This window comes from Hyaena hyaena, unplaced genomic scaffold, assembly GCF_003009895.1.
Source record: "Hyaena hyaena isolate Hyena2069 unplaced genomic scaffold, ASM300989v1 scaffold_209, whole genome shotgun sequence".
NCBI lineage: Eukaryota > Metazoa > Chordata > Mammalia > Carnivora > Hyaenidae > Hyaena > Hyaena hyaena.
This window is the reverse complement of record NW_024080844.1, coordinates 805,032-827,658: the sequence shown is the minus strand read 5'-3', so window position 1 is coordinate 827,658 and position 22,627 is coordinate 805,032. Positions and strand designations below refer to the sequence as shown.

At 44.8% G+C, this 22,627-nt stretch overlaps 1 protein-coding gene across 2 annotated transcripts in view; it reads right to left on the bottom strand.

The window, feature by feature from the left end:
* Nucleotides 1-22,627, bottom strand: part of TNR (tenascin R) — an 85,850-nt gene that overhangs the window by 27,369 nt on the left and 35,854 nt on the right. For both annotated transcript variants that reach the window (XM_039242387.1, XM_039242388.1), the window contains 9 exons: nt 16,537-16,626; nt 15,208-15,471; nt 14,338-14,607; nt 13,082-13,201; nt 12,029-12,175; nt 9,203-9,322; nt 5,719-5,862; nt 4,897-5,027; nt 3,862-3,994 (listed from right to left, as the gene is read on the bottom strand). In XM_039242387.1, coding sequence (XP_039098318.1) covers nt 3,862-3,994; nt 4,897-5,027; nt 5,719-5,862; nt 9,203-9,322; nt 12,029-12,175; nt 13,082-13,201; nt 14,338-14,607; nt 15,208-15,471; nt 16,537-16,626 — 1,419 coding nt within the window. The remainder of the gene's footprint in view (nt 1-3,861; nt 3,995-4,896; nt 5,028-5,718; nt 5,863-9,202; nt 9,323-12,028; nt 12,176-13,081; nt 13,202-14,337; nt 14,608-15,207; nt 15,472-16,536; nt 16,627-22,627) is intronic.

Here is a 22,627-nt window from a genome sequence, read left to right as displayed (position 1 = left end):
GCAGCTGGGATTTAACTATTCCATTCGACCAGCATTTATTATGTCTGCTGTGCATCAGGCTTTGTGCAAGGTACTTCCATATGCATTGCTTCTGCCCACAAACTTTTCATTCTGCAACCGGTCATTTTAGTGGGTTCTGATAAATCTCAAAGACAAAGCCAGCAGGGTGTGGTACACATCAGTGATTTAAATTTAAATTTGAGCTTTACAGTAAAGCTCTGCAAAGGCTTCCAAACATGGATATATCTTTGCCATGTACCACGGTAGTAGTAGTAGTTGGTAGCTATGCTCATTATACAGGAACGTGGGCTCCTCAGTTTTTCCCATGATTTGGTGTTGGTCATGCTCCAGGAGCCCACTGTCAACTGGAGTTTCATGAACACAAAGACACAAACACCTAAATACATTCCGATGGCCCCTCTGCACTGTCCCATGCAAAGCCACTAGCCTTGCCTCCTCTATGGATTTCCATGAGTTGTTCACCCTCTGCTTATTAGACCTGGCTAAGCCTCCAGCTGGATGTGGGATCCCAGACCCAAGCTATTACACACCTGGGGGGCAGCTTTGCGTCTGAAAGACCAGGGGTGGGCACAGAAGCTGGTACACTTTTACAGCCCAGGTGGATCTGGAGCAAGGCAGAGCTGCAAGATGCTGGAGAAACCTCAGGCGTGTTCTTGCGCTGCTCACCCGCACTAGCTATGGCATTACAAGGGAAGGAATCGTAGCTCATACTACACTGAGAGAGCACTGAAACCTATGCACTTTGGGGATGAAATGATTAGTTTGGACCTAATAAATATGCAAATTGGGGGCTCTGTTTTTTTCTGTCATCTGTGTCGTTTTTGTGGGAAAGAAATTCTTAATTCAGGGAAAAGCTCCAATCCATGGGTCTTTGGGTGGTAGTACAGAGGACCATGGGGGACCCTTACACCTTTGAGTATGCAGTGAAGGGTTGGAACAAAGTAAGGTAGCACCTTGATGCTGAGCTAAGCCCCTCCATGAAAGAGTATGGGGGAGGCACATAACTGACTTCAGCCCCTTAAAGGGATCAAGTGTCCTCCAAGTTCCACTTGGTGAAGATACGCCTCCAACTTGTGGCAAGCCTTGTGACCAAGGCTTATTTTTATTTATTTTTAATATTCTTAAAGTTTCTTTATTTATTTTGAGAGAGTGTGTGTGTACATGAGCATGGGAGGAGTAGAGAGAGAGAGGAGAGAGAGAATCCCAAGCAGACTTCATACTGTTAGCATAGAGTCCGATGCGGGGGTCGATGCCATGAACCATGAGATCATGACCTGAGCCAAAATCAAGAGTTGGGCACTCAACCAACTAAGCCACCCAGGTGCCTCAGCTTATTTTTACTTTTTAATTAAAGAATCATTTTTCTGACTGATGTGTTCATTGTAGACATTTTGTAAGGTATTAAAAATATAAAAAAGAAGGGAAAAGAGAACTCATTCATCATCTCACCGCCTTGAAGAACCACCGGTGACATTTTGGTGTATTTGATTCAGTGTCCTGCTTTACCATTTACGACAAAACTATAGGGAGGGCCACCTGGGGAGGGATAGGGGATATTCTGTCACCTCCCTCTGATGATGAGGGGATGGGCTCTGAGGCAGGGCCAGGAGTACCATCCTGGTACTCTGACACAGCAGGCAGACACACATCTAGGGATAAGGGGTGTTCTCACACTTGCCCCACACATGTGCACAGCCACACCTCCAGAATGTGGGGTAGGAAGACAGTACAAAGTCTGGACTGGGCAGTCCTACCCTATGGACGATAGAGAGGTACTGTGGGAAATGGCAGAAGGGATTGTTAATAGCACTATTCCTACAACCAGATCAACTGGAGTCAAACCCTGGCTCTCCTACTTATGAGCTATGTGGTCTTAGGTGAGTTGCCTCACCTCTGTGTGGCCCAATTTCCTCATCTGGAAATAGGGATAATAGAATATACTTCATAGGATGTGGTAAGGATTGACTTAGATAATACATGTAATGCAGTCAGAGCAGTGCCTGTCAAATAGCTCTCAAAGGTTTGATCTTAGTTTATTTCCTGTTATACACCTTAGGGTACACTTACTCCTGAAGGGCATTTTCTTTTCTTTTCTTTTCTTTTTTATAAAGTAAAACTTGATTAGAAATTTATTTCCAATGAGATGGGCAAAATAATTTTTTCAATTGGTCTATGTATCTTTTTTTTTTTTTTTTTTTTACAAATAGTTTATTGTCAGGTTGGTTTCCATATAACACCCAGTGCTCATCCCCACAAGTGCCCCCCTCCATGCCCATCTTCCCCCTCCCCCCCACACCCATCAGTCCTTAGTTATTTCTCAACATTCAAGAGTCTCTCATGGTTTGCCTCTCTCCCTTTCCCCCACCATTTCCCCCCTTCTTCTCCCCCATGGTCCTCCGTTAAGTTCCTCCTAATCCTTCTATACATGCAAACATATGATATTTGTCCTTCTCTGCCTGACTTATTTCTCTCAGCATTATACCCTCAAGGTCCATCCATGTTGCTACACATGGCCAGATTTCATTGTTTCTCATTGCCATGTAGTATTCCATTGTATAGATAAACCATGTCTTCTTGATCCATTCGTCCGTTGATGGACACTTAGGCTCTTTCCATGTTTTAGCTATTGTGGAGAGTGCTGCTATGAACATTGGGGTACATGTGCTCCTATGCATCAGCATTTCTGTATCTCTTGGGTAAATTCCTAGCAGTGCTATTGCTGGGTCATAGGGAAGTTCTATTGTTAGTTTCCTGAGGAACCTCCACACTGTTTTCCAGAGGGGCTGCACTAGTTTACATTCCCACCAACAGTGTAGGAGGGTGCCCATTTCTCCACATCCTCGCCAGCATCTAGAGTTCTCTGATTTGCTCATTTTAGCCACTCTGACTGGCGTGAGGTGGGATCCCAGTGTGGTTTTGATTTGTATTTCCCTGATGAGGAGGGATGCTGAGCATCGTTTCATGTGTCTGTTGGCCATCTGGATGTCCTCTTTGGAGAAGTGTCTGTTCATATCTTCTGCCCATTTCTTTACTGGGTTGTTTGTTTTTCTGGTGTGGAGTTTGGTGAGTTCCTTATAGATTTTGGATATTATCCTGAAGGGCATTTTCAGGTATATTCTGCTGATACTTAGATGGAACAAAGTAAGTGCAGCTGGATTTAGAAGTAAAAGACCTTGGTTCTAGTTTGACCCAGCCACTTACTAGCCATGTATGCTATTTGATTTCTGTGCACTCTGTTTCATCATCTGTGAAATGGGGATATATAAGGCCCTCTTCATCAGTTGTTACAAGGACTGAATTGGGCCATAGGAATGCAAAAGTGCTTTGTGAATGGAGAACCTTGGATTTAATACAGAGGGCATACTATCCATACTTTTATTAAGTGATTCTCTGATTACAGGCAGCAGAGGAAGGAAGGAAGGAAGGAAGGAAGGAAGGAGGGAAGGAAGGAAGGAAGGAAGGAAGGAAGGAAGGAAGGAAGGAAGGAAGGAAGGAAGGAAGGAAGGAAAGAAGGAAGGAGGGAAGAATGAACTTTGCTGGGAAAACACTTGCAGAAAATCTGAACAAGAACCTGATGTCTTTACTTGGTGCACTTTGTCGGTCTAGGTGGACCAGGGATTTGCACTGCTGGTTCCTATGGTTGCCTTAGTAGTGAGAAGCTTCCTGGCAGAGCCTTGGAAGGGGAGAAAGGGGGAGTGGAGGAAATCATTATTTTCCTTCACAGGAAGAGGCACTTGAGTTCTTTGATGGGTTCCTCCCTGATAGCGTCTCAGAAGAAGTTGCTGAGGAGTGAGACATCCTGTAGGGAAGAAGAAAGCATCACCGGGAAGTGTGTCTCACCTGTGGTGAAGGTGGCAGACGTGAGGCTGCTCCGGGCAGTGTCCTGGGCCGCCTGCAGGAGCACCGTGTAGTCTGTGCTCTCAGACAGACCCTCCAGTCGGATCCACGTGTCCTCTGCATCCACAATCAGCTCCTGGGGAACAAGCGAGGAAGGCAGGTGGATGGGAGTGACTGGCGTGTGATTGAGAGGAGCTGGGAAGAGACAGCCAAGCCCATGGCCAGCTAGTTCATATAGCCATGGTCACTGTGTGCTCTCCATTCCACAGCTCAAAGTCAAGCCAATGGGCAGAGAGGACAGCTCCTGTGTGAGATTCAGGCAACTCCTACTGCAGATGCACATTGGCATAAAGGTAGGCACGTGGATGATCAAATCTAGTGGTTTTTCAACTGCATTAGATTCCTTAGAACCCAGGGAGGCAGAATCCTAGGACTCCCTACTCCATGTCCAACAGTCTAGCTCTGCTTAAATCAATTCTGTATATTCTGCTCCTGAATACTATTTCACTTAAAAAAAAAAAAAAAAAGACTGCATTGCAAACAGAAGTTTGACAACCATTGCTCTAGAAGTACTATTTCAATTGATCACACAACACAGATCACACAACACAAATCAAAGGCTATGGATGGAGCCCTTATAATGCTTATCAAGAGGCATAAAAGACTATTGAATTTGGTTTCCAGCTCGTGTTTGCTTGGCCCTGCTAGTGAAATTTTTTCCTAAAAACTATGTACTTATAGGGCTTGGAAGTTTCCAATGTGCTTTGCATTGTCATATTGGAAACACCACCCAAAACCAAGTGAAGTTGTAGGGGTACACACCCCCATGATCCACAGCAGGAACTGAGGCTCAGAGAGGCTTCATGTTTTGTCTCAACTTGTAAAGAGAGTAGTAGAGAAGCCAGGACAAGCCCCCAAATCTCTGGCATACAGACTCAGGCCTTTTCCTCAACAACATGTCTGTCTCCATCATGGGAAATCCACTTTGCTCCCTTTGGATTGCTTGATAGAAAAATCTCCCTTATGGACAAATCTCACCTTGCGGCTTCCATCGGCAGATTTGTAAGTTAAGATGTAGTTTTCAATCTCTGCTCTGGGAGGCTGCCAAGAGATCAGAGCACTTTGTCTGGTGACTTCACTGGCCGTCAGGTTTGCAGGAGGATCCAGGACTATAAAGAAGAGAAAATGTCAAGAGTACCTTCCTCTCCAGCTCCTTTCCCTTTGATTCACGGTACATGTATCTATCTGCCGACCTACATAGTCTCTGGGCTGCTTACCTGCTGACCCGAGTTTTAGCTTAGACAGGAGCAAAGAGAGTGCTTCTGAGTCAGAAGATGATCAGTCAGTATCATGGTCATTCCTGCAGCTATTCCCCCCTTCCCTCACCTGGGCCTCTGGGCCTAGGTGTGACTCCTTCCAATCTGACCTATGTCTGAAATCATGACCTAATCAAATCTGCATGTCTGTGAGTTCACTCTTGAACTTACAACATCCCCACATCTATACCTTTGTCTACTCTTCTGGCCATGATTGTACCCAGCAACTGTATCCAACTCAAGCCCTTTTATATGCATCAGATCTTTCTGGGTCAGCTGCATTTCCAGTACTGGCCTCTTTTGGCCTGGTTCTCCTGCTGTCAGCCAGACCCAGGATGAGAGCAGAAAATAGACATACGTCTGCTGCCCGAGAGCCACAGCTCACTGGCATTTGGGCAGCAGTCAAACTGAAATACGAACAGCTCATAGCTGCGCTGTCCAAGGCCTACAGACTCAAATCTAGTCCACTACAGGAAGATGGATAATTTTCAGGATCTGCAAAAGCATCGAGGGATGCTGGCTATACAGCCAACCGTGTACTCACGGGTAGAGAAGTTGGTGCTGATGGTACCACTGGTGAGAGGTCCACTGGTGGCATACATAGTGACAGTATAGTGGGTGCTAGGGAGCAGGCCAACAAGCTGGAATTCCTCACTGCCCCCATCAACCAGGATGGTCTCTCCAGCAACTGAAATCAGATGAACATGGACAAGAATTGAATATGGTGATTCAACCTGGGAAAGGCTTATCAAATCCAAAGACATTTCATAAAGATTCAATATTGGAGATGTTTTGGAAAACATCTTTTAAAGGTTATTTGGCTTAGCATCGCATTCCATACAAGCATCTCCTCTCATCATGTTTTGCATCTTAATTGAGAAAAGTATTCCTTATTTGGAAGCCAAATTGTCTTTTCCATGCCTTCACTCAAACCTCTGGGGTTACAAAGACAAGCTGAATCCTCTTTCTTCATGGCTCCTTCTTCCCCACCACACCTCCAAATCAAGCCCTCTCACTTCTAGGCTGAGAAAACTTACCCCCAACCACCATTACATGTATGTGGCAATTCTAAATTTGTTGATTTCTTGCACCCATGGGAAGAGCTTTGCATTTATTTCTACCGTATTTTGCCTTGTCGATTGAGTTTTGGACCACTGTTTCAGATTATTGAACTATATTTGAATTTGGATTCTATTGATTGCAGTTAAAAAAAAAATCTGAGCACAGCTGATACAAAATGGTGCATTATTTTCAAGTATGCAACATAGTGATTCAACTTCTCCATACATTATGCTATGCTCATCACAAGCATAGCTACCGTCAGTCACCATACAGGGCTATCACAATATCTGTGACTACCTAGTTTTGTTTTATACACAAATGTTATAAACATGTCTTCTCTGTATTCACTCATGCTGTCTGTAAAACTTCACTAGAAGGACGCCTGGGTAGCTCAGTCGGTTAAATGTCTGACTTTGGCTCAGGTCATGATCTCACGGTTTGTGGGTTCAAGCCCCGCGTTGGTCTCTGTGCTGACAACTCAGAGCTTGGAGCCTGCTTTGGATTCCCCTGTCTCTCTGCCCTTCCCGCCTTGTGCTCTGCCTGTCTCTCAAAAATAAATGTTAAAAAAACATAAAAATGACTATTCACTAGAGCAGGGCCAAGCCCTTTCTTGTGTCTTTAGAATACTCCCAAGTCATTCAGCATTTATGAAAATTTACAAAACAATTCTCCAAACTAGGTAGGGCAGGGGGTTTCAAGTTCCTTGTGGTCTAAAGGTATAGAAGGCATGCAAACAAGTTAAAAGCCACACCAGCTCTTTGAAAGAACATACACAATGACTCTAACTTTTTAATATCCTCATTTGCAACAACCTGCCAGTGGTCACTGCTCCCACCCTCTCAAACCATGGCAGTTCTCAAAAGTCTTCATGTTCTCTCATATCCCTACAAATGTACTCAGGCTGGTCTTTTTTCTTGGAATTCCCTTTCCTCTAGTCTCCTTCTCTAACTATCTAAGATCTGCCCTCTTTTTCCCCCTCAACACCCTTACCCCCCATGAGCGATCCATCTGTTTTGTGGTTGCCTGTGTCATGACCTTGCTCACATTGGGTGGTACCAATGTATTGGTTTCATCGTTACCAGCAGTGAGTTCTGTGAAGGGAAGAACTTGTGTTCTGTCTCTGAATCCGTACAGCCTTGTTGAATGCCTGTCTCAACTTTGAGGGCATCGAAAGTATTTGTTAACTGAATAGAAGTTAATTGGTATGATGGAATCATGTCCTTTTTAAAAATTTTTTAATGTTTATTTATTTTTGAAAAAGAGAGAGACAGAGTGGGAGCGGGGGAGGGGCAGAGTGAGAAGGAGACATAGACTCTGAAGCAGCTCCAGGCTCTGAGCTGTCAGCAGAGCTGAACCGTGAGATCATGACCTGAGCAGAAGTCAGACACTTATGTTACTGAGCCACCCAGGCGGCCCTGGAATCATGTACTTTGTACCTGTGAGCAGGTGGGTCTATCTACCTTGGGGGACTACTGGAAGTTTTGACAGAGGAGGTAGTGTTGAAACCAACTTAAAGAATGTATTTGTCTAGGCAGACAAGTAGGGAGATAATTTCTTGGTAGAGGAAATGACACATGCAAACACATGGTGGGTTGGGCAGACATGGTGAGAGTTCAGAAACGCAGGCCTGTGACCTGCAAAGAGGGGTGGCGGGAGTTGACATGGATTGCGCATCCACATAGAGGGGTATCTATAGTCATGATATTCATTCTTTGAGGAGAGCCATCCAATCAGCTACAATTCTAACTCCAAATACGATCCATCATGTATTTTTCCATCTAAGTGATAAGTAGGCTTTTCTAATGCCTTGCTGAAATTCAAATGTGCTAGAAGATTTGCCAATTAAAAAAAAAAAAGACATCAAGTGGTTCTGGTAAAACATATTCTTAGTGGACCTGTACTGGTATGTAACAACCATGACTTCTTTTCCCAATTTATTTAATAGTCTGTTTGGCCTTTATTTTCCCAAGCTTTGACACTCTGTTTACTTTGCAGCTTATGAAAACTGACTTCCTCTGTCATTTTTGAAAATTAAGACATCTGCTTATCTTTTGTCTTCTGGTATCTTTGCTCTCTGGATTCCCGGGTATAACCCACAAGAATTCTGTGATCACATGTTTAACTTAGTGAGGAAAATAATTTTCCTAGGCCTAGACACTTGAATTACTCAACACTATTTTGCTTTGTGCTTCTTCATTCAACTTCAAATAGTGTAAGGTGAACAAGCATGGGAAGAAGACATAAACGCAAGATTTCATGCTGGATCAACGTTTCAGGTTGGACATGGACAAATAAGACTAAAGCAACAGGAGTTTGCTAGGTCTGGATCCTTTGTCACCTGTTACCATAAATTATCTGCTCCATGCACAGTACTTTAGTGTTTTCCTTGCTCTATAAATATCTAGAAAAGTCTGTGTTCCAGCCCATAGCATTTGGGGCCATGTCTTAGCTCAGTTCTGAGTTTTGTCTTCCAAGTGCTATTTCTGTTTTTTTTTTTCTTTTTTGTATTTGCCTTTATGTGCCCTTCTTATACCTTTCAGATCCAGCCTTCTGAATTCCCATAGTTCGTACCATTTGCAGAGTTTGGGGAGATTTTCAGAGCTTTACAGTGAAAGTAAAGCAGAAAAATTTCTAGTATGTCCCTCAGCTTGATAAAATGTCCTTTAAAAAACAAACTGTCCTGGGGCACTTGGGTGGCTCAGTTGGTTAAGCGGCCAACCTCGGCTCAGGTCATGATCTCGCAGTTTGTGGGTTTGAGCCCCACATCGGGCTCTGTGCTGACAGCTTAGAATCGGAGCCTGCTTCAGATTCTGTGTCTCCCTCTCTCTCTGTCCCTCCCCCACTTCCATTCTGTCTCTCTCAAAATAAAATAAACATTAAAAATTAAAAAAAAAACTGTCCTAAGAGTCTTCAGCCCCAGTCCCCACCATTCCCACCTGCCCAGTGCACAGCCTGTAGACATTCACCTGCAAAGTGTGTGAGAACAATGACATAGTTCTCCACTTCACCCACTGGTGCCTTCCACTGCAGTAGGGCTTCGGTTGGAGTGATGTTGGTGGCAATCAGATCCACAGGGTTGTCCATGGCTGAAACAGAACCAGAGAATATCAAGTTAAATGTGGGAGGCACTGCAACAAACTATCTCCTGTAGCCTCCCCCATCACACACGTCTGATGCTGTGCCACGCAAAATGATGAAGTGAGTGGAGACCTCTTTCCTTTCTCCCCTTCTGATCTCATCCTCTTCTCCCTTTCCTCCTTTCTCCCAAGTACCCAGTTCTGCCCTGGTTGGTCTCAGAACTTCTTTTAAGTCATTCATTAACTTCTTACAGGCAGAGCGCTGTCAGGTGTTATGGGGGATTCCAAGGCATGGCTGTTGTGCTTTAGAACTTTAAACCTAGAGGGAGAAACTCAGAACATACAGGAATTGCTATCTTCCTTTAGGTATTGAGACAATTTGCTTCCCAGGCTATTTGCACTTTCACGGATACAAGGGGTATGCTTTGTGGAATGATCTCTGTTGAACTTTGGGAAGTGTGGGAGTTCCATGAAGTCAAGGAGTATCTTCAGCGCCTAGTACTTACAAAGGACACAATAAATGCTCATGGAATGACTGAATGGGACTCGGGTTGCGTCTAAAACCACATATGATGATTGCTTTACTGCAGGATCCCTCTGTATTGAGTTCTGAGTAACCTTTTTGTGGCAAAGAGAGTCAAGGGGAGTCTTCCAGGCTGAAGGCCAGTAGTGCCTGTTATGGAGAACAGAGTTTGCTTATCATGGGACCGTGTTCCTATTCTTATTTGCCCATGTTCTACACATATGTTTCTTACCATGCTTCCCTTCCATAAGGTTGGGATTTATTTTAGAAATGGACGGTATTATAATAGTTTAGGTATCAACTCAACCCAAGTATCATGTAATTTACTTCTGGGGACCAAGATGTGCTATTGACCTTCTAACTGAAGGTTTCTATAGCTTGCCTGTATTCCTCATTTGAAAGCAACAGCTGCGAAATTTTGTTCAATTTTAATATCTGAATTGCATCCATCATCTGTGTCTTCAACAAGTTCTTCAAATGCAACCTTATGAGAAGAGACAAAGAAGAAAAGTCTTGGGAGACTACAGTTAGCTTGATCCCTCAGATTAAGCGTGAGACCCTGAAGGAGTAGTAATTTATCCAAATTGCAAAACCATAGACCTACATTAAAACAACAAGCTAAGGCATTTCTGTGGGCCATCATGTTATTGGAAGTTGCCACAATAACTCTGCTTGAACCTGAAGGATGGTGGTTTGGGTTGGTGTACTACTGAATACATGCTTTACAGATACTTGCTGCTTATAACCAAGAGCCTAAGATGAGGTGTTGTGACCCAAGTTGCTGCTTTCTTTTATCCTTGGGGGTAAGAGGCTCTTAAAATCCATTTTATTGTTCTCAAAGAGAAAAAGCCTAATTTCTTTACCATGACTTTCTGAGATTTTCAGGAAGATGAGAGGGGTGTTCTTTTGACTCATTGGGCATCACTTTGGGTCAATATTTCTTGATGCTTTAATAGTCACAGATAATTTGATGGAAAGGAAAGATTGGACCAAAAACGTTGCTGGCTTATCCGTAGTCACAGGCCTGGGAGGAGACTGAAGAAGATGGGAATACCCTGTGGTGTCTTTTAGAAGAATAATTTCTTGAGGTTCTGAAACATTCTGAAGGACTGTTTCTCTGGCTATTACTTTACAGATGTTTCTGGGCCTTGTGAGAGTATCTACAAAAGCAGTGAGGAATTCCAAGTCACCTTTCCCTTGTTTGGGAAATGCCATTCTCTGAGGAAATTAAGCAGCCTCAGGAAACCCAGATGATCTAACAAGGCAAGCCGGATGTTTTCCCATGTGCTGTGGGAAGGATAGCTTAACTGGGAGTTTATAGCTGGGGTCTGGGGAACTGGAAACTTTGGCTGTCCCCGCCAGTGACTTCTACTGCAAATCTTCCCTAATTCTGCATGATGGGCTGACAGAAACAGCAGCGGAGCTGCCGCAGGAGCCCTGTCCTCAGGCGCTTTCAAGGGGCTCACTTTCCAAAGGAAGGCCACCAACCTTTTGAGCCCAAAGCAATAGCAAATGCAGTCACTTGGCGGTTTCTGGCCATAGAGGATGAAGAGTTTCCGGACCCCAAGGGTTATTACTGATAGAATTAACTTTTTATTCTCTGAGGTAAAATTTACTTGACTGAGTTTTAAAAAAAATTACATGTGAGGGGTTGTCTGGGTGGCTCAGTCAGTTGGGCGTATGACTTTGGCTCAGGTCTGATCTCACCATTTATGAGTTTGGGCCCCGCACTGGGCTCTGTGCTGACAGCTCAGAGCCTGGATTCTGCTTCAGATTCTGTGTCTCCCTCTCTCTCTCTGACCCTCCCCCACTTGCTCTCTCTCTCTCTCTCTCAAAAATAAACATTAAAAAAGTTTTAAAAAATTAGATGTGATGATTCAGATGTCTGTTCTGGAATTCACTTCCATCATGTGTCTTTAAAACATCACTTTTCTTATTGGAAATTCCATGAAAATTTCTATCCTAAACCAAAAAGGTCTTAACTCCCAGTATTAGGACTATCAGTGGGACGAGAAATCGCATATTGCTTTGTATCACACAGTGAGTCAGAGGAGCACCCAAGACTGGAGGGTCTGAGCCCAGGACCAGTGTCCTCGGTATTAGCCAGAACAACTCCTCTGTTTGCCTCCTCTGTCTGTTGCGGGTCCTCAGCCAGCATCCCGACTTGGCTCATGACAGGGAGACACGCCTACCTGTGTGAATGAGGGTGCAGATGCGCTCACTCTCCTCTCTGCCCCGCACACTGTTGAGACTTATTTCATATTCGGTGGCTGGATACAGCTTGGTGATGGTGAATTCTGTCACTGTGTTGGGCACCACTGAGCTGTCCAGCCGTCCCACTAAGGAATAGCAGAAGCCACTGTTAAAGTTCAGCAGATCCTTCAATACAGCCCATGGTATAATCTACATAGAAGCTTCCAGCTGCACTTAGTCATGAAGTGCAGATGGGTGCAAAGCTCAGAGCTTGGTGGGGAACGAAGAGAAATTGTTCAAGGACTGGGACTATTGGAGCTTGAGGAGACCCTGTGTGCTGGTACCACTCCCTCATTTTATAGGTTCCTTGGAGCAGAAAAAAAAAAGTGGTTAGGTAGTTTTCTAACAAGCTGGTATTCTTAAGGCATCTAGAGGGCATGGACTGTGAAGAATGGTCTATGCAGCCCAGAGACAGGGTAGTCTAGAAAAGTCTCCCACTGCCTCCTTGGAAGTGGGCATGCCCTCTACCTTGTTAACAATGCAGCATGCACCCGCCGGCTGCTGGCAAGATGCAGGTCTGTGCCAACCTCTTCTGACTCCTGACTTGGCTGGAATGGCAGAAATGGGACCACCATCCCTGTGGCTCCCTCTATATCTCCACCTGGCTCAGCCGAGTCTTTAGGAATCCCTCAAGCTTCTGGTCTTGGACCACTCTCTCAAGAAAGTGCATGTGACCCTGGATCTTGGCAGAAGTTTTTAGGTTGTTTCTCACTAGACTGTCTAGGTAATGGTGACCAGTTACCATGATTTACTCTGCCTGTTGAGGACCTACTTTCTGTGTGAATATGGTCAAGCCTTTTGTGAGAGGGGTTGGTGAGTTCAGGGTTTCTTGCCTGCTCTTCCTCAGCCCACTCTCACTGTGAAGGAGCACGCTACAGAGAGGAGGAGGAGAATGAGGGGGTTGATACCCTCTGGGATATGTCGTTCTCCACAGCAATCATCGCCTAGCTCCAAATCCCATCCATTTGTGAGAAATCAAATAACTTTATTACCTTGCGTTGGCCGATACGATACTCGGTAGTAATCAAAAGATGCAACAGGAGGGCTCCAGGAGACCATAACAGAGTCCTTGGTCACATTGCTAATTGTGATGTCTTTGGGGGGATCAATTCCTACAAGGATCCAAGCATTTGTGGGGGAAAAGACAGAAAGCACAGTGTGAGAAAGCAATTCCTATCCTTCGTGTCATGTGGACCAAGAGGCTAATAGTGGCACAAAGACAGATAAGACCTTTGTACTAGGGCATCCTCAAAGCCATGATTAGGCTGAAGTTTCAAATGAAACATCATAGGTGTGGCTAAAGCCATGTTCATGGAGAATATTTTAACAGTAGTGCATTGAATTGTCAAGCTCTATGCTGTACAGTAACTATTACCTGTGTCAAGGCCAACTGGAACTTTCCCTTAAGTTCATATGTTTTCTTTTGAACTGGGAGTAACATAGTCATTTTCCCTAGAGCAGCTTCTCTTACACAAACCCAACTCTGTACCTCTTATTTTTTTTAGCAGCCACCTATGGTTTGGCAGTTTGGAAAAACTGCCTATTGACTATAGAGGGATTGCAGAGCACGAGTCCAGAACAAATCCACTTTCCTAACCTGTATTTCATTTGTCCTGGATACCTCATTTTTTTGACTACTGGAGGACTTCAGGTACAAAACCAGCTGAGTGCTCAGCTTAGTCCAGTTAGTGAGTTCTTGTCAGTATATAGGAAACCACCCAAATACACACATCCTCACCCACATGCATACTCCTATCTGGGATTACATCTGAGATGATGAGATGAATGTGGTACAATAATCTCAGAGTGCCTGTGTTTTCCAAACAACATACAAATCAAGCCCATTCTCTGAGTATCAGGTTCCTACAGGGTTACATGCTAATCCCATGTAATTTTGAGGAAGTGTCATTTGTACAAGTGACCTTATCAAGCAGTCAAGAGATGGAGTTTCCTCTTGAAGGTTAACCCTCTTCAGGCTGGTAGTGTGAGAACCTCTGGAGCAATGTATTCAAGCCCTGGCCTCCTTAAGACATTAAGTCTGTCCTACCTTCCAAATGGAAGTTTCCCATCTTAGACATTTTATGCAGCCCTGGAAGAGGCAGCTTTTTCAGAACGGCTCACAGACCCTCTCTAGCCAAGTGAGGCAGTCCCCTACTCTGGGGGGCTTCTCTTTGTAAATTTCATTGACTTGTTGAAGACTTCTGTAGGAACCCCCTTCGCCACCTGCTGTCAAGCTCTCCAGCCTCACCTGTGGTGATGGAGCCCACAATGGGTTCAGAGGTCACTGTACCGTGGACTGCCACCAGGTTCACGATGTACTCAGTGGCTGGCTGCAGGCCCATCAGGACAGTGTGCCTCTTGGTAGCTTCCAGGGAGATCTCTGTCATCTCTTCCTCTTCATCCCGAGGGCTGTAGTTCAGAATGAGTCTGTCTGCTGGAGGGGATGGGTCACTCCAGGTTATGTTTACACTGGAGGAGGTCACATGAGAAAAGTGCAAATGGGAGATGGGGCGGAAGCCTGCAAAGCAGAGAATATGATGGTTCTGAAATACACATGAGGTGGTGGGACCACTGGGCTAGGAGAGCCATCTGACTGAAGGGACCTGATTTCCTTATCAATTAGGACTACATCTTCACCTGCTGACCCAGAGCTTTCATTCCCTCACTCTCCGGTCCTGTCCATCTCTGTTCTCTAAGCCATATATTGAAAAATGAATGCCCTCAGCAGGGTAAAACCTCATAATACTTCTTCATAATACTCACCCAGGATTTAAAATCTTTATCCTGGGAGAAATTTAACATGATCTCTTAGATCTTTTGAATGTCCACTGATTTAGTCAGGCAGAGAAGGAAAAACAGAATCAACCCCCATGTCCAGGCTTTAGAAAACCAGATACAAATTTTCAGTCATGTCCATTTCCTTGCTCATCTCTCCCCCTTACCTTCAACCATTCCTTCTTGATGTATTTGTTAATTTCTCCTCTATCTCCTTTCTCCCCACATTCCTCCTTCTCTAAACAAAAATGGGGGCATTGGAAAAGTAGGTTGCCTAGATGACCTTCTCATATCAAGATCCATTGATCCCTGAGCCTAGCTGGGATTTCTGTTACCCTGGTACCTGTGAAGGCATCCACAGTGGATTCGAAGCTCTGCTGCCGACCCCTCTCAGCAGTGATTGAAATGATGTACTCTGCCCCAGGCTCTAGATCTGTCAGTGTGTACGAAGTTCTGTCCTTGGGGACAGTGACTTCTGAGGCAATCCCAGAAGATGGGGTAAATGTAATCCGGTAGTGGTCAATGGGGCCGTTGGCCTTGGTCCAGATGAGGGAGATGGAGGTTTCTGAGGAGGCTGTCACCATGAGGTCTCGGGGACTGTCAAGTTCTGTGGATCAACACAAGTGGCCTATTTTACACAAGTTCCATACAAGGGTCAGTATTTATTGGGATTGGACCTCCCTGTGGATTTCTAACCCATTAGCAGGCCTGCTGACTATGAGGATTAGCTTGTCATTCCTGACAATTCTGTCACATTTTGTTAAGCACCTTCACTTTGAAAGATGGCCAAGGGCTTGGTATATAGATGGACAATCTGCATAAAGGCATTAATAGCTTCAACAAAACTGGAATACATCTACCTCTGGGACAAAACTGACTGCTGATTATCAAGCTTTCCATATTCATTTTCTCCCAGCCTTTCTCAGCAAGCCAACCAGGGTAAAATAGGAGCCACCATCAAGTGGCACTCCTGGCAATAGTAGCTACCCCTGTTCCTGAGGCCGTTTTGACTGACCAGGCCATGGGTGTGCAGGTGATTAGGTTTGAGAACTCCTGGGGATCCATGTCCTTGTGGTTCTCTTAGAGAGGTTGTCTACACTGGAATGAGCCTTGGGGCAGAGATTGGTTCAAAATCACCACCATATGCCAGGATGCCTATACATAAGTTCCTAGAGTGGTTTTGAAATTTACTCAGAATTTGGAAGCAAATTTGCTAGATGCAGAGTAGTAAGGGTCTTAAGTGGACTCTTCCATTGCCCTTAGATTTAATGGGTTGTTTCCAAGTCTAAACCTTCATCCTTATGACCTTCCTGAGGGTTTCTGTCATCCATGCTGAGGGACATCACATTCTGCCTGCTCTGAGGTATCCTAGAAAGGCTTGCTATGACACCAACTGATTGGATTTTCCGTCTCTGGGGACAGCCCATCAGACCATGGGAGACCGTGCACAGGTCTGTGGGGAAGTGAGTGAGACTATCCTGCATGTTGATAGCAGATGTTAGGTACAGAGATCAAAGATCTGCAGGTCGATGTTGTTCCTAGGCTGATCACAGTCATCCAGGGACCTGTTCATTAGGGGGCCTTCTGACCAGTCCTTGCCAGGACAAGCCTTGGTGGCTTCTCAGGCTTACACAGCATCCAGGTCTTCCTCTGTAACAGTCCCCCTACTCACCTGTCCTGGCATTCATGGTGGCTGGTACACTTTGCTGTGAGTTCATGACAGCAGATATTCCAACTCCATACTCTGTGCCAGGCACCAAATCTGTTGGTAGATGCAGAAACAAACATTATTCTGTGTGGATGTCAGTGGTAGGGAAGGCAGAAAGGAGGGAAGAAAATAAGCTTGACTCCTATACAGATCTTGTGTTTAGTCCTTCCTGAATCTCCTCCTGATTTTACCTAATAGGAAATCCCAATTTCACCACTTAGGAAATCCAAACCAAGTCAACAGGATGAAGTGCTCCTTACACCTTCCTTCTTGCTGCTGGTCTCGTCGAGAAAGCAGCAAGGCTGCCCTTGTCAGTGACCTTTAGAAATGTGTTCTCCTGTAGAAGGTCTTCCAAAGGTACTTAGAGTCTCAGGTTGGTTACAGCTGGTGAAGGGAGTTCTTGTATAATGTGTGAATTGAAAGAGTGTGTAATTGAGAGGGGTTGTATGGCTATGGGCCTTTAAAGCATTTCTTTTTTTTCATGATTATTATTTATTTTGGAGAGAGAGACAGAGCGCTGGGGTGGAGGAGGGGCAGAGAGAGAGGGAGACACAGAATCTGAAGCAGACTCCAGACTCTGAGCTGTCAGCAGAGAGCCCGATGCTGGGCTCAAACCCACAAACCTTGAGATTATGACCTGAGCCAGTTAGACACTTAAGCAACTGAACCACCCAGGGCCCACTAAAGCATTTCTTGAACATTGTGGGCATCAATCTGCATTTTTATAGATAAGGACTGAAACTATATGAAGATTCCAGGATTCCCTTCTAGAGAACAGCACTGGATGGATAGGCTATCAGGCCTTTAACATAGGGGCAGGCAGAAGCTTTGCTGCTGTGGGCTCCCTACCAAGGTTGTTAATTCAGACACAGGGTATTTAAAGCTATGGATTCAATCTTAGGATTGACTTCTGGGGGACTCTGGGAAGATGGAAAAAAATGCAAAAAATATCCAACTAAAGGATGTAAGTTTCTCTGGGGAAATCTTTTGGGGGATTAATACAAAGAATCGTTGGGAGCCTCCCAGGATACCTGCAATTATATGGGGTGTCTCCCAATCTAATCTCACATTCATTTTCAGTATAGCTGACTTGACTGGTGTATTAATATCCTATTGCTTCTGTAACATATTACCACAGTTTAGTGGGTCAAACCAACACAAGTCTATTATTTTACAGTTTAGCATCAGCAGGTCTGAAGTCTAAATGGTTCAGCAGGGTTGCATCCAGTGGAGTCTCTGGGGGAGAAATTGTTTCTTTGCCTTTCCCAGCTTCTAGAGGATTCCTGTCTTCTTTGGTTTGTGGCTCCTTAATCCATCTTCAAAGCCAACAGCATAGCATTTTCACATCTGTTTTTCTTTCTGACCTCTGTATCCCTTGACCCATCTTCTACTCTGACTCTGATCTCCCTGTATCTCTCTATAAGAACCCTTGTTCTTACATTGGCTTCACCCAGATAACTTAATCACACCTACAATTTCCTTTTTGTCTGTAGGATGACAGACTCACATGTTCCTGGGATTAGAGTGTAGACATCATTGGGGACCATTATTCTACCATCAAACTACCACCAAACTCACCCTCATTTACTAGAAGTGAGATAGTAGGAAAACACAACAAGATCAAATTGTCACCTGTGGGGTCTCCCATGATGAGTCTGGATCCTTCTGGTGGGCATTTTTGGGTGGGCACTCTGTGTGTGCCCACAAGAGCCATGGCTGACAATCGTGTTATTCCACATTTATATAACATTCGTTCTTTTCAAAATACTGGAATGTGTTTTGTTTCTTGTGGCTGCCATGACAAATGATGACCATGGGATGGCTTACAACAATCAAAATGTATTCTTCCATGGTTCTAGAGAGTAAAGGGCCTAAATCAAAGCGTTGGTGGGCAGTGCTCCTTCCCAAGGCTCTAAGGGGGAGCATCTTTCCTTGCCTCTTCCAGCTTCAGGTTGTTGCTGGCCAGGCTAGGCATTCTGCTCCAGGCTCTGCCTCGGTTGTTTCATGGTGTCTCAGTCTGCTCGGGCTGCTATCACCAGCTGCCACAGGCTGGGTGGCTTAAACCACATTTTTTCTCATAGTTCTGGAGACTGAGGAGTCCAAGATCAAGGCACCAACAGATTTGACATCAGGTGAGACCTCACTTCCTGGGTCATAGATGGCCATCATCTCACTGCGTTTCCATACAGTGGTAAGAACAAGAGAACTCTCTGGGGTCTCTTATAGGGGCACCAATCCCATTCATGAGGGCTACTTGCTCATGACCTAATCACCTCCCAAAGTCACTATCTGATGAGGTTTTCTTTTTTTTTTTAATTTTTAAAAAATATTTTATTTCTTTCTGAGAGAGAGAGAGGAAGACAGCATGAGCAAGGGAGGGGCAGAGAGAGGGAGACACAGAATCTGAAGCAGGCTCCAGGCTCTGAGCTAGCTGTCATCACAGAGCCCGACACAGGGCTCGAACCCACCAACTGTGAGATCATGACTTGAGCCAAAGTTGTCCGCTCAACCAACTGAGCCACCCAGGCACCCCTGAGGTTTTCAACACATGAATTTGGGTAGGAGTGAGGGCGCAAAACATTCTGTCTGTAACACATGGCATTCTCCCTATGTGTCTGTGTCTTCTCTCCTTAAGAAGACACTGGGGACATTGGATTTAGGGCCCACCCTAATCTGTTATGACCTCATTTTAATTTTATTTCATCTGTAAAGACCCTATTCCCAAATAAGGTCACATTCACAGGTTCCAGTTGGACATGAATTTGGGGTGGGGGTGGAGTGGACCAGTACATCATCAAATTATAAAAAGACACTAAGGTAAAGAGTAAGTGTATGACCAACTGGAGACGACACTCAAACTTCTGGCCTCAAGGGCTTTTAGGAGAATTGGAATGTCCCACTGTTCCCCCAAGGTCATCCCCTCCCCTGAGCAGCTGTGACTTCCCCAGGCATCCTGAGGTAATAGGAATGATTTTGACAGGAAATGCATTGAGCAGCCTTTCCTTAACAAATGGCTCGGTTTAATGAAGGAGAATGCTGCATGGTAGCCAGAGGGCGCTGCAACCCCTCCTCAGTAGGGCTTTCGCCCAGCTAAAGCAATAAATGTCCCTATGCCTGAGTATGGCAGAACCTACCAGGTCTCACCTACCAGGCTCCCTTGAAGGATTGCATGCGAGCCAGCCCTCTTTTCCCTTTTTCAGACCAGCTCCATCCCACTTCTTAACGCTTCCTTCTTTCTTCCTCTAAAGCGTCAACACCAGTGGAGGTAAAGTTTGAAGAGTGACAGACTTTGAAGTCTGCCATACTTACGTTACCATTCATTCTCTGCCACTTCTACCTGTGTCACTTTGATACTTAGTATCTTTGGGCTTCAGTTTCTATAGAATAGGAAAACCAATGGTACCTCTCTCGGACAGTCACCATGAAGATTAAGTGCAGGACAGTGCCTGGCCAATGGCGAGAGTGGCCGGTATTATTATTACCGCACTCAGAGAAATATTTCAAGATCTTGAGTCCTTTATTTGTGTGTGTCCCAGCTATGCAGAGGCTAGTCTTGGGCACACTTGTTGTCAGTTTGCTGGGGCTTAGCCTGTTGGCTCTGATAAAACTGGTGATTCAGGGAGCCCAGCTGTTGGCGAGTAGCTGGCCACCGGCTGGGTGGAGTACTTGTCACTAGATTGAGTGGGTGATTGCAACGCCCCTGGAAACATTGGAAGCACACATCTATCTCCGTCAATATGTTCAGTGAGTCCCAGGTACATCCTTGGTTGGAGAAATTAGATTACCTTTGGGACATAAACTACTTTTCCTAGGCATCTGATTGAAACCTTCAATTGCCTATAATGAAGTAGAAATTCTCTGACGTAGATGAAGGGTGACAGATCGAGGGAGTAAGGCAGAAATTATATGTTGCCAAATGGCTCTAACATGTAACGTTTCCATCGGAGTTTCTTATTTATGAAGCTTAAATGAAATGTTCAATAATTTACAACGGAATCATCTTTTCCCAGAAAAACTGCAGAGCAGAATTTAAAATACTCTCGTCCCAGGCTTTCTGTCTAGGGGATGGGAAAGTGGAACTTGTTTATAGGTTCCTGCCTGCTGCTTCCTTTTGATTTTCTGCAGCTTTTTTTCCTGTGCTACAAGTGAAATGTTGCTCTTTGCCAGCAGGTAAAATACAGTTCTGCCGGAAAAGAAAATGTGTATCCGAGACATATCCAGCACACTTATGCATCAGGGCTCTGCGGACTCCTAGAGATTTCTCACTTTTTAAAGACCCCATCACTCTCTATCAATGCTCCCTTTATCTTTCCATCCACCTCCTAAAAATGGTGGCATTCGAATGGTTCTGTTCTCTTTCTTCACAACAGCTCAGAAAATTTGTCCCATAGGAAACCACCAGTCTCTATGCCTTAGAGCACTTCCTTTGTTCAGCTTGGAGGTCGATGCTCTTCTCATTCCTTTCACCACATGCCCATTCTTCACTGAACTCCCAAAGCACGCAGTTCATTCACTCACCAATCATTATTGAGGGCCTCCTCTATGACAGGCACAGGGCTGGGTACTGGGGGTATCAAGGTGAGCTGAATGGACATCCCCCTTGTCTTCAGTGGCATAAAAGAAATCTGTACTGAAGGAGGAACATATTTATTGAGCACCCACAATATGCCAAGCACTGAGCTGCATGCAGTGGGTAGTCTCGAACAACAATGAACAAAGGAAGGAAGAAAGGAGGCCTAAAAATTAAGGTAATTTTTTTGAGTGTCTGATGGTCAAGAGACTACTACTACTACTACCTATAGGTTCTTAGAGATTCATACCTGTTGCCTCTCTTAATCCCTCTGCAGTCCTGCTGGGAAGGCACTACTGATGAGCAGATAGAGGCTCCGAGAAGTCCATTCCTTGACTAAGGTCATAAAGCTAATATACAATAAAACTGGCTTTGGAACTCAAGTCCTTTTTTTTTTTTTTCTGCCTTGTCCTAGCAAGGCTGTGTCCCTACGAGTCCTCCAGGCCAGTGGAGGGGAGAGGACTAGCTAATTGGAATTTGAGTAACTGGGCACTACACCATGGGCTGATAACTAAGGAAACCATTTCAGAGGGCAGACGGGGTCAGCATGGGCTGTAGTGGCCAAGGGAAGCTTTCTAGAAAAGGGACTTGAGTTGAACTTTGAAAGCTAGCCAAGATTAGGAAAAGTAGAGGGAAGGAGATATGGAATTCTCTGGTGGGCAGGATGGGGCATGCCAGCAGGAAGAGATTAATTAGGGCTGAAGAGCAAGAGGAATGAGCACATTGTCCCCTGTGGTGCAAGGACTGTGGATGATGAAGGTAGAATGACTCACTTCCCTCTGTTTAGAAGACCTATTCTTCCATCTTCCTGCTTGCTGCTAGCAGGGAAGTCATGGGGAGAAGCAGGCCTAGGAAGCTGAGATTGCTACCTCTTGCTGGCAAAACCATGAATGACACCTGGGATCTGCAGGCTTGGTCAAGTTCAGGTGGACCCACAGACATGGGAACCCTTTCCATCTCTAAATCCCTGGGCTCATCTCCTGAGTACTGTGAACCTCAAATCTACCAAACTGGGGTGAGGGACTTGGTTGGCCCTAATGCTTTCACAGGACACCTATTCTCTTTTTTTTTTTTTACTATTTTTCCTATTTTATTTATTTATTTATTTATTTATTTATTTTTTTACAAATAGTTTATTGTCAAATTAGTTTCTACATAACACTCAGTGCTCATCCCCAAAGTGCCCTCCTCCATGCCCATCTCCCCCTCCCCCCCACATCCATCAGTCCTTAGTTATTTCTCAACATTCAAGAGTCTCTCATGGTTTGCCTCTCTCCCTTTCCCCCACCATTTCCGCCCTTCTTCTCCCCCTTGTTCCTCCGTCAAGTTCCTCCTAATCCTCCTATACGTGCAAACATATGATATTTGTCCTTCTCTGCCTGACTTATTTCGCTCAGCATAACACCCTCAAGGTCCATCCATGTTGCTACACATGGCCAGATTTCATTCTTTCTCATTGCCAGGTAGTATTCCATGGTATAGATA